The following is a 12,785-nucleotide window of genomic DNA, read 5'->3' as shown; positions in this document are numbered from 1 at the left end:
TTCTCTTACCACTGCTACACAGACGATACGCAACTCTACCTATCCTTCCCGCCAGGCGATCCCACCGTCTCGGCGCGGATCACGGACTGTCTATCGGACATATCTGCATGGATGAAGGCTTGCCACCTTCAACTAAACCTCTCTAAGACTGAACTCTTGGTCATTCTAGCCAAGCAATCTATCCACCATAACATCAAACTACAAATTGACTCCGCAACCATCACTCCAACCAAGGTGGTGAGAAACTTGGTTGTCATGATTGATGACCAGCTGTCCTTTTCAGACCATGTTGCTGCTGTCTCTCGGTCATGCCGCTTTGCTCTATACAACATAAGGAGAATCAGGCCCTACCTCACTCAGTACGCCACCCAGCTTCTGTTACAGGCCATGGTTATCTCTCGCATCGACTATTGCAATGCCCTCCTAGCAGATCTTCCAGTTTGTGCGGTGAAACCCTTACAAATGGTTCAGAACGCAGCAGCGTGTCTGGTTTTTGATCAGCCCAAAAGGACTCATGTCACTCCATTACTCAGTGACCTCCACTGGCTCCAGAACCAAATTCAACTCACTAATGCTTGCATACAGAGTGACTACTGGGTCTGCACCCATCTACCTAAACTCTATAATACAAACTTACGTTCCTTCTCGGCCGCTACGCTCCTCCAACGAACGCCACCTGGCTCTGCCATCCCTTCACACAAAGCAATCCCAGTCCCGGCTATTCTCATCTGTGACACCACAATGGTGGAACGAGCTACCACACGCCATCAGAGCAGGGGCGTCCCTCTCTAACTTCAAGAAGCTCTTGAAAACTCATCTCTTCCGAGAACACTTCCTCTTATAACACCTCTAACTCCTAACCTCTAACATGCACATCCTGTGCTCTTCTTCTTCTATCCCCTACAATTATCTTGTATTGATTGCACTTTTTTGTTTTGATTGCACTTTTTGTTAACTCTTACTTCCTTGCCTAGGTATTTACCCCATTGATGTGATATGTACTATGAGCTCTTACTAGTATTTACTTCTGCTCTTACTAGTATGTATTGTCAGTTGTAGATCTGTATTTGATGCTCTGTTGATGCTTGTATGTTGTTCCTCACATGTAAGTCGCTCTGGATAAAAGCGTCTGCCAAATGAGTAAATGTAAATGTAAATGTAGTCGTAAAATCAGAGTATATACAGGAATGCTGCAGTAAAATTCAATACCTTTTTAAGACTTTGTCAAAATATTTTAAGACTGCCGTGCCACTTTGAGCTATAACCGATTAAATCAGCCACACACCTTTAAAAGGGACATTTTTGAAATATAGAAATATATTTATAGCCTATATATCATCAGGTTGTAATGCCACCTAGAAATTGAGGCATTCACCAACTTTCTCAGTTGCCTATAGTAGCCTGTATGAACCAACTGTTTTTTTTTTTGTTTTTTTGTTGCAGCACATCAAACTTTTTTTTAAATCCCGCTCCATCCAGGCTGTGATTGATCTGTTCACAAAAACTGACATTGACGAGAGCATCGGCTTTATGAAAAGTTGAATGTGTTTCAATAAAAGGCACCGATTTTGCTAAATAGCCAGCTAATGTTAATGCAAAGTTTATTTATTACCTATTAAGACTTTTTAAGACCCCGTGGACACACTGATAATGTATGTTTAATCTTGTGACATTTGTGGCTGCAGTGACACAATTCCCCAAAAAGTTGCATAGAGAGCATACATTTAATTTATAGACTTTGTCAGTGATAGCCTATTGATGAATTCCTTGATATTCCTTAACAATTTAAGGCACTGACCCGAACAGTATATTGCGGCCTGCTTTTCCACTCGGACTCACTTCTTGAATGCTATGCTAATGAACTACAAACCACCATATCTATTGCATTAGCTCTCAAACTTTTTCTGTCACACCCCTCCCTCCCTTTAGAAGCTGAAAAACAGTTCAAGCCCCCTGACTGAAAAAGTGGATTTGTTTTTTATCAATCATTAACAACATGCGTGATTGAAATAAAAGATTCAGATTAGCAAAAGTATTGCTTGCATTCAGAAATTCCCCAACAGATATGACCAGCAGAAACCCTGCATAGCTGTTTATGTGGCAGTGGCTGCTTTGCTTGGCTGAGACAAAGAAAAACAGAAAGCTATCCTGAGAACCAGGCAGCACTACAGATCTTTCAAGTATTCAGACACACATCTTAAAATAGGCTCCTGGCCCATCCTGCATCGACCCACTGGGTAATCTAAAACGTTGCTGATACAGACACACGCACACACACACGCATACAAAATTACACTCATGCACTTTTTTCTCTGCCTGGAGGAGGAAAAACAGGAACAGTGATCAGGCACACCAGCAAGCACACACACACAGTTTGATGAAGGGAAGAAAGCTGTTTCAGACTCAGCAGTTCCAGTTTAATCCCAGTTAATCCCACTGTATCCACCCTTTTAAACACACACGCACACTCAAACTCAAGGTGTGTAAGCGTGTGTGTATATATAAGGAGGATGTTAACGGTTATATTCAAGGACATGCAGGCCACATTAATCAATTTGTACACTGAAACACACACAGATACACGCACAACACTGGTTTTCATGGAGAAGGACAAACAATAACATTTTTTTTAAAAAGTGTCTCCCATCATGGTCGGAATCTAAACCCGCATGTGGTTGGTTTGACCCTACAGTGAGTGTGCATGGTTGTGTGTGTGAACCAGAGAGAGACAACAGCTCTCTGCTTTCACCACTCATTCATTATTCACTAGAGGAAGAGAGAGGGGAGGATAAAAAGACAGGACTGCAGTGGCAGGGTGTGGACAGTGGAAAGAATACATCAGGGACCAAAAACACACACACACACACACACACACACACACACACACACACACACACACTGGTCCTACAGCGTGCATTCACGGGCTGAGTGAATGAGAAAAAGTGCAAGTAATTTAAATGTATGTGTGTTGGCCTGTGATGTGACAGGTGATTCAGTGTGTCAGATGTGAGTGCTCAGCTTTCCCATCATGCAGTGTTGCAGTGACGGCGGCATAAATCAGCACAAACACACACACACCACACACACATCACATACAGGATACAGAGTACAGTGAAATGCCTGACAGTCTGTCAGCATACTAGATGTTAATTTGTTGTGTAACACTGATTATAACTCAGACCTTTTGTCCTGAATATTGATTTGTTAAGAGGACACATCAACACACAAAGCTTTATCAGGACTAAAGATAACAAATGTAGGAGCCAATTCGAACAACTCGTTCTCACTCCCAACTCGTCACATGGGTCATACTTGAACACAGTGTGGGAACCTCTGTAGCGTCAGTTTTGGACAGTAAAAGTAGGTGTACAATATTTAACAGAAAGACAGTCATAGTACGGAGTTGGTTGGGGTGGACAGAGGGCCAGAACCCGGACTTTCAACCAGGAGACCGGTGTTCGTTTCCCATGTGAAACAAAAAGTTAAAATTATTTTTTTTTTTTTTAAGTTACGTAGGTTACGTAAATTGCGTAAGTTACACAAGTAAAGTTAACTTACTTAACGTTAACATTTTACAACTGTAATTTTGCAAAGTTAAGGTTTTACTTTGAAAGTCTAACCGGGAGTTGAATATTTATTGTTGCTTGCCATTGCTAACTTGACTGCGGAGCCCTACACGTCGAAAACGACACTAAATGGGTACTCAGGGCGTTAAAAAGCGACGCCAAGGGGTCTTGACCAAGCGTCCATTTGTAAAGCGTCGACATTGAGAATGTGTTGATTCGATAGTGAGTGGTGCCCTGTGTTTTGATATACAATTAAGAAATGTCCAGATGCTTTTAAAGAGAAAGCAAGCTGTGAGCATGTGAAAGGACAGGTGGGGAGGAGGGAGAAGACAAAGACAATCAAAGAGATGGAAAGGAAAGGAAAGGAAAGGAAAAAGAGAGGGACAGAGGTAAAAGAGAAGAAGAGCAGAAAGATAATCAAAGAGCTAAAGAGCAGCTGTAGACTCCTGTACATGCATCACTGGGTGAATGAGAAATTGTAAAATATAAAATAGCCTAGGTCAGCTTGCTCTGCTCTCTGCTGACTGTACAGTTTCAAACACACACACTAACACACAAGCGTACTGTATATAGACACAATCACTGTCCAGCACTGGTCAATATAAAATAAAATAAAAACTCCATGTGCACAGACGCTAAAGCAGAGGACGGATGAAATTAAATGAAACTAATAAATAGATTCATCATGCGCCATACAGCGAACGTCAGATACATAAAGACACAACTATATTTCCACTGACGACAAGCACCAACAAAAAGGTAGCACCTCCAATTATTCCAACAACCAGCTCTCAACAGATCTCTAGCCGATGTTCATGTTTGAATCAGGGCAAGCAAAGACGAACGACTGTGCAGCGCCGGAAGGTGTTCAATACCTGTCACATAAACAGCATCAACATGGCTAATAATCAATAAGGAACTTGTTAATACACACACACACACACGCACACACGTGCACACACACACACGGCAATTACAATACAACTTTTACACCTTTTGTATGTGCCCAAAAACCACAAACAAGAAATATGACTACAGACTTGAAATGCTGCTCAATTATCAATTTATTATCACAGCACTTCCGGTAACAGCATCATTTACTGGACAAAAACTGCCCTCCTGCACTTCCACACACACACACGCACACACACACACACACTGTGTGTAGTCTAAGTCATTATCACCTTTAATCTGTCATGAGGAATGGAGGTCAGATCATTAGTGAACACTGTGTGAGTCAGAATGAGAGAGCACGGTATGAGTCCAAACGCACATACGCAAACACACGCTAATTTCCTTGTGTTTCATTTATTCTGTCCTCTAAATGTTTAAAACTCAAACTGGATCTTACAAACACAAGTCCAGGAGCACAAACACTGCAGGTACGCAAAGGTATCAAACACAGACAGCAAGCAAGCAAGCAGTCACACAGCGTGTATTAAAATGCAGACACACACACACACATACAAACAGATACACGTGAGCACTGGCACAGGACGGGCTCCATTAAATGGCGGCTGGTGTTGTTGTTCCTCCCTTAATTACATCAACGTGTGTGAATTATACAGAGCTGACACAAATAAATTGTGTTGCACACATACAGAAACACACACACACAACATAAATATTCCTAGGCTGTCAAACACAAACATATACACACACACACACACACACACACACACACACACACACTACTTGAAAATATGCCCGAGCCATCGACTGCCAAACACACCAACACACATGCATGTGTACTTCCCTCCTGGGCTCATTGACTCTGAATAGGTCACTTAATCATGCAGATGTGCTTGTTTTCTGTGTTGTCTTTCTGCTACAGACGCTGTAAGCAGAATCATTCCTTATTCTCCTCAACACCACGCTGTTTGTACTCTTTCATTGCCCCCCTCATGTCCTAATACAGGATCACAATAGCCGGATAATGTCCTGCAATTGGCCCCTGTTTGGTTTGCACAGACCCCACAAGAGCGTGACAATGACACTTGTTGCCTAAGCACCTGTTAGCACAGCTGACCCGGGAATTAAAGTTTTTAGATTAACATTGGATGAAATATTCTTGATTGCTCGCTTACGGCTACTTCATTTGCAGGTAAGATGCAAATAACCACTTAAAGTACTTATTGTGAAAGGGCAGGATTATGCCAGTGTGCTCAAATGAGTCACGATGAGTGGCTGATGTTTCATTACCGTATATTCAATATGCATTTGCACAGTAGACAGTATGCTTGCCATGCTAGCGTTGCTTGCAAATTCTGATGATTTTGTTTCCCCTCCTTTAAACTGCTTCATTAAAAAAAAAAAAACTAATGTGGTTGAGGAATCAAACAGGCTTATTGGATTCTGAACATCTAGACCGCCTGTGTTGATGGACCAGAAAGTTAGTTCAGAAAAATATTTTCACACCACAGTGAACATTTTAATACACTCCATAGAAATATTTGATCACTGTGCTTCCTGTTGGGTGTCATATACCAGCTCCATAACAGCTCTCCTACCTTGTTGGCAGCAGGGCGGTACAGTGAATGTTTAGACCCTCATTTAAATGGAGAGACCTGGTTCAAGCCCTGTGCAAGCACCTACTCTGCTAATGAGCCCCTGAACAAGCCGCTCCTCTTGAAAGAGATGAGGATTATGTTCTTCTAAATAATAAAATATTACTTCCACCATGCACTTGATTTATTTCCTGAGTATTACCACACAGCATGACTTTGCTGTTATTTCTGTCCTGAGCTCAGATAAATCCCATCACCGCGCTGCACCTTCTGAGCTCTCTTGCACAAGCATAATGCACCCAGAGGGTAGTCCCAGGTGCAGGCTTTGTAATGAGCTGTTGCCTTAGTGTGGTAGGATGGCACCAGGAGCCAGCTCCATAAGAAGGTCTGCTGTACAGAACACCGGTATGGGTTGCTGGTATTGTCCTGACTTGCATTATAATCCTGCATGCGCACTGAACACGTGGTACACCACAAAGCTTTTTGTATACTTTTAATATATATCTATTTTATTAAGGAGAGACCAATTATATTTTCCACACCGCTACATTAGTGCATCTGGCACTAATTACACACAGATTGTGAGTGCAAATTGAATGAAAAGGCGCACTGCAAATTTCATGAACGCAAATCAGGCCCACAGAGAGAGACAGAGAGAGCAGGAGTCTCCGAGGAGCACTGCCTTGTTAAACAGATGGGAACGAGTGAATCACTGTGCTGGTGTGGGGTAATTTAATCACACTGACTGCACTAATTTAACGACTCACCACAGAACACATGCACAAATAAATATACGTGCACGTCTGTGTGCACACTCAGACGCACAGTCTGATAAATTATCTCCACTCACACTGCAAACCACAAACAAACACACCAGCTAGAAACCATCTGCTCAGCATGAAGAGAAAGACATCGGCACGTGGCCGCAAAACCCACAGCCGGGTTATCCATTGGTTAGGGTAAGGTGACTGACAAGAGGGCAGAAGCAGCTCCCTGCCATCAGCTGCTGTCCCTCTGAACTCTGGGACTGCTCCTGGTAGCAGAGTTGAACAAAGCCAGTTTATGTTGCCAGTATGCGTCTGTGATTATATTTAAATGTCAGCGTCATTATAAACCCAGTTTACTGTCAAAATGTATTGGAACAGCATTATGCAAAATGTGTGTCTGTCTGTGTGTGTGTGCACCAGAGTGTGTTCGACACTGCCAGCAAGCCAGCGGAGAACATGATGTACACTTCAGTGAAGTGCTCAGATCAGACTTTCTGTGAGTGCAAAACATTTAATGCAGAGCAGTCTTAAACGAACACTGAACTGCTTGAAAAGCCCTGAAGGAAACTCAGTTGGCAGTTTGGGAACAGACACAGCTTCCACAATAATGTGACAAAACACACAACTTAACATCAATAATGCAATAAAGCAGCATTGTTATATAGGGCTGTATCAAATATACGTTAGAAACCACTTTAGAAAAGATTCTAGAGTAAAACTTGTTCCATATGGTTGTAACATGAGTAAATCATGATAAGAAGGGTGCACTAGCTATAGGTAAAATCCCTCAGTTGAATTATAGAGATAGGAGGCTTGCAACAAACCATAATTTCAAATTTGCATTCATGTGAGGGAACATGAGGCACTTGTGCGTGGCATGAGTGTATAAATCTTTAAACGCCATAAAGACACTAACTGAACAGTGCAGAGGGAAAGAGAGAGAGAGAGAGAGAGAGAGAGAGAGAGAGAGAGAGAGAGAGAGAGAGAGAGAGAGAGCAGATGATATTGGGGGTGAGTACTGCATCAAGGACCCGGCAATCTGAATGTTGTTTCATCTTTATGGTGATCCAAACAGTCAGAGAGAAGGCAGGGGAGAGGGAAGGGCAAAGAGAGAAGGGGAGGTTCAACCTTATTTGTCCTCTTTGGTGTCACTGCTACACTAGAGAAAATAAGAAAGGACAGTACAAGATTCGTACACAGAGTAGACAGAAGAGATGGGTTGAGAATAGAGTGAGAAGGGAGAACAGCGCCAGAGATGGAAACACTGTAGATGGAGACGCTGGGACTCGCAGACTCACATCTTTTTGCTTTTAGCAGATAAAATAAAATGAGGCAGAGCAGAACCCCCCCCCCCCCCCCCCCCCCCCCCCCCCCCCAGCGAGACTCACTTCTTGCAGCGCTTTAAACACAGCACCGGTTTATGGCTGTCCTGCTTTAATTCCAGCAGCCCTTTGTTACTGCAGTCTGGCTTCACCTCCATTGAACCAACAACAGATGAAAGCTAAACCCCTCTGCAACACTCCTCATTTGAATATGTGTGTGTATATGTGTGTATGATGCACCACCCTGCACACACACATACAGCTCCAAACTATAAACCGCAGCTTTTTCCCTTCAAAGCAGCGGGATGTGACATGTTAGTGATCAGTGAGTGAGTATTCAATTAACTACCGGCACATACCACTGCAAGTTATGATGAGAATAATTATGCGGGAACTTCATTTAAATGCTAGAATAATAATAAGGGAAAAAGACTGGAGGGATTTGACTGTTTTCCCTCCTGGCTTTAAAATGATCTTCTCATTCCAATCAATCAAGCAGCACAGTTTCTCTCCACGCTCTGTCACAGACTAAACTCCACATTTTAAGAAACATGTCTCACACACATCTGTGGATCACTGTGTTCATTATATTCACACACACACTGTATTTGCACTGGTTTCATGGTAGGCCTGAATGATATGAGGAAAATCTGTGATGTGCAGATGTTAATGCAACTGTAGCCAGCAGGCTGTGCAGTGAGTAAACCTCTCTCCCCGACGCTTTAAGAGACGCACTAGCGACCGATGGTAGGGCCTGTGGGTTTTAGCCTCCTCGTTTGCGCATCCGTATCCCGTACCCAAGGTCGCTGGTTCGGGTCAGGACCGTGCAGTACCACTCAGGGGCCGGTTGCACTGATTAATATTGCGATGACGATATGACTTGCGATAAATAAACAAATATTGAAGTGTGAATATTAGCTATATAGTTTCAGTGTCAGCGCGACGGTCTTTATATTTTAAATGTAACAAAATGTCGTTTCTACAGCAGCAACAGCAAAGTCACTATATAAACTCAATAATATCTGAGTGGAAACAAATCTAAAATGTCAATAAAATAAAACATACATTATAGTGTTATGTCACACTATAAACGGATATCTCTTTTTGTCTTTTTGATAATTGTTTGGTCTCCAAAATGTAAAAGAAAATGTGTGAGAGAAAAACCCATTTTGACATCTTCAGATGTGTTGTTTCATCCGACCACAGTCCAAAAGTCAAAGACTGTCAATTTCTAATGATATAAAACAGAGAAGCAGCAAATTGTCACATTTGAGAAGTAACGATTATATGTATTGCAACGAATACAAACACAACCACATTTGACATAAGCCAAAATTCATTTTGAACATGAAAGAAGCAGCTGGCTTATTTGGCATAAAAGAAGTGGTAAATAGCTGGTGTACTTTAGAGAACATCAAGCAGTGAAGTGGTTCCACCTGCTACACAGAAACATACTGTAGATTTTAACAGCATCAATAGTATCTTTATGTATTCAGGTTACTCACTTATTCAGCAATCGAAAGTAAGAAAGGAATTTTTAGCAGAGTGACATGACAAACACCAAGCATGAAGATGAAATTAGCAAGTGTTCCTATTGACTGTTTTGTGTCATTTATCATGTGTTGGAAACAAATTACAATAATAGCAAAATCTACAACAGAACAGAAACCAAACTGGCAAACACACACCTACACACAATTAACCAGATACAGGCATCCACACACTTAATGGGATGCTCAACCAAATCACAGAACAGAGGTGTGTTAAACTGCAGCTGCCCAGCAGTCACATATATCTTTCAGTAGCAGAAAGATCAATTCAATGCGTAGCTCACACTGGTTGCAAATTGCTAAGTGATATATATGTGTGTGTGTGTGTGTGTGTGTGTGTGTGTGTGTGTGTGTGTGTGTGTGCAGCACAGAACCATTGGACCCTGACAGCTGGGTAATGTCGAAATGAACTATCGACCGCCTGTGCCATACAGGGGGGGGGGGGGGGAAGAGAAGGAGATAACCAAGCTCGCAAGACGAAAGAGACAAATCATTTGTAAGTGAAATTGCATAAATGAGAAGAATTACTTTAATTATTTAGTTATTCTTTATGCAAACAAGTTCTTCGCAATTTATCTGCCACAATGCCGGGTGGCGCGGTGGTGCAGCAGTTAGCACTGTCGCCTCACAGCAAGAAGCTTATGGGTTCAAACCCTGGTTGTCCTGGCCTTTCTATGTGGAGTTTGCATGTTCTGCCCGTGTCTGCGTGGGTTCTCTCCAGGTGCTCTGGCTTCCTCCCAAAGACATGCAGACTAGGTTAAAATTGTCCTTAGGTGTGAGTGGTTGTTGTTTCGTAGGGCTGTGCGATATGATGATATCTGTCGTTTGACTATAGAAAAAATACCTATCGTTTACAATTATGCTATATCGTTGTGTCGCAAAGTCCACACTTTACCGTAATATTTCTGCAAGAGGACGGCACTTTACACCGCAAAGTTACTTTTACGTTGGAATTCGGCATCTACTGAATGTCCAACGTAAAATGAATATCCTAAATATATACTATAACAGATACTAAAATCTGATTTTTTGTCATTACAAGCTAAATAAGATCGATGACTTCACAGTAATACCATGGAGTAGACTGCTTATCCTTATGTTTTACTTCAGTGATGAAATTCAGCACATTGACTGATGACACTGAAGTACAAACACACAAGTGCAAAGAAATACACCCCAGTGACAAAACAAAAACACTGTCAAAGCCACCCACATCCCCTAAATCTCACTTATTGTAATTCTGAACTGCTTTTTTAAATCTCTCTCTCTCCCTACGCCTATTTCTAACCTTCAAACAATCCTTTGAAGAAGTGAAGACCAGACCAAAATGTCCTTGAAATTGGTCCTCACAAAGATAACAATACAAGCCCACACACACACATACACAGACACTCCTGGCCCCCCTCCCTCCAGGAGATCCCCAAGAAACCCCAGCATGTTGTTACATAACACTTCAAAATCTCCACATCTATATTTATAAGCCAGAACAGAGTATTATGTGTGTGTGCGTGTTCTGTAATTACTATGCAGTCAGCATCATCAAAACATCTCTTTGATTAGAGAGAAAGAAAGAGAAAGGAAGAAAGCAAAAAAAGATACATAGGCGGGCAAAGAAACAGGGATTATAAGGGAAGTGGAGAGCATAAAAGAACATGTTTTTTACAGGTTATATAAAAGGACCTGCTTTTTTGTACTGTGCTGATAACTCAGACGGCCTCTTTCTGCTTTATTATGATCTTACACACCAACTGACAGAACGTAAGTGTGTGTGTGGTAAACACAACCAAAGGACCAACTAAAGGATTTTTGTGGCAGAAATTATAAGAAAATGTCAGTACTGATAGTTTGCACCTTGAGTCTTGTTTACTTATTCTTTTATGAGATGTTTTCAATAGTAAATGTGCTTTTTGTTAGTGTTAACACATCAGGTGTGCAGCACAGCACCCACTTTCCACACGGCCTGCAGTTCAGCACCATGGATAGCTCCAGGGACGGCCTCACTGCAGCTCCAGTCTATCGCAGCCACTTAACAAGCCGAAAAACTCATTTCAAGATCAAAGAAATGAAGACAGAGGGAGACGTGTAATGAGGGCAGGCAGGTCATACTTACTGGGTGTTTGGCTGAGATTCTCCCCGTCACCACGCTGGTCTGGTACCACGTAGAGCAAATGTAGTTCTGATGTGTTGTTGAGAATGACAGAGATACAAAGAGTGTCAAGAGTCAGAGGGAAACTTACAAATCCAACATGTTGGAACATCAACATTTAGAGGATAAGCTTTACATCTGAATATAAATACTTTCATCGAACTATATAAATGTTTCAAGGAGTCAGCTAGGGGATCAGTAATGTTTCCATATAGCTGAGTCCTCTTTCCAGTTCAGCTTGAAAACAACAGCTGCGATTCCTCATTGCCATCACCGCTCTGATTCTACTTTTGGACCGAAGTGCATCAACAGTGCCATACGACAACTTGAACAGGCTGTTTGTAGACTGTGCTACCAGAAGATGAGTTGGTGCAATAAGTAGGACATGCAATAATGTGCAAGGGTTTCTCGAGTGGAGTTGAGTTGGAGTTGTAAACACCCAATTATACTATAATGGCTTCAGAATCTGGTGTGCTGTCTTGACTAGTAACTATAATGACATGTGACAAATCACTCTATTGGTAAATACACACAAGGCAAGTAGAGCTGGGGAGGTATGATAAGTAGTGTGATATTGGCATGGTAGAAATACCTAATTGATGGAGAGACAGTGAATATATTTGCCATCTTGGCATAATATTCAATTGCCTACCTGTTATTTGCTTTAATTTTATATGAAACCACCAATAACACCGCAAGCTTGACATCTGGGTTATGAGTAAAATAATACGGTATTTGTTTTTGTCGACAGCACCCTCCTCTAGCAGGGATTGTTGCCTGCTCTGGCCAAAAGACCACCAAATGAATCACCACCATCAGACGCCAAAGAGCTCAAGAGACAGCCAGACAGACTGATTTGCAAAGTTGAGTAAGCACAGATTGACAAACACAAGCTGCTGCCTCCCGTACAGAGGCGAACCAAGTCCA

At 42.0% G+C, this 12,785-nt stretch overlaps 1 protein-coding gene across 18 annotated transcripts in view; it reads right to left on the bottom strand.

The window, feature by feature from the left end:
* The window catches only part of LOC123981106 (HAUS augmin-like complex subunit 3), a 125,105-nt gene that overhangs the window by 89,348 nt on the left and 22,972 nt on the right, over nucleotides 1–12,785 (bottom strand). For 17 of the 18 annotated variants that reach the window (XM_046065753.1, XM_046065752.1, XM_046065754.1 and 14 more), the window contains one exon: nucleotides 11,823–11,888. In XM_046065753.1, the coding sequence (XP_045921709.1) occupies nucleotides 11,823–11,888 (66 nt within the window). Of the gene's footprint in view, nucleotides 1–11,682; nucleotides 11,738–11,822; nucleotides 11,889–12,785 lie in introns of those variants that run through there. The other variant, XM_046065770.1, reaches the window with a different exon arrangement.

The sequence above is a fragment of the Micropterus dolomieu genome, linkage group LG12 (assembly GCF_021292245.1).
Source record: "Micropterus dolomieu isolate WLL.071019.BEF.003 ecotype Adirondacks linkage group LG12, ASM2129224v1, whole genome shotgun sequence".
In the NCBI taxonomy this organism is placed as follows: Eukaryota; Metazoa; Chordata; class Actinopteri; order Centrarchiformes; family Centrarchidae; genus Micropterus; species Micropterus dolomieu.
This window is presented reverse-complemented; position numbering and strand designations above follow the sequence as displayed.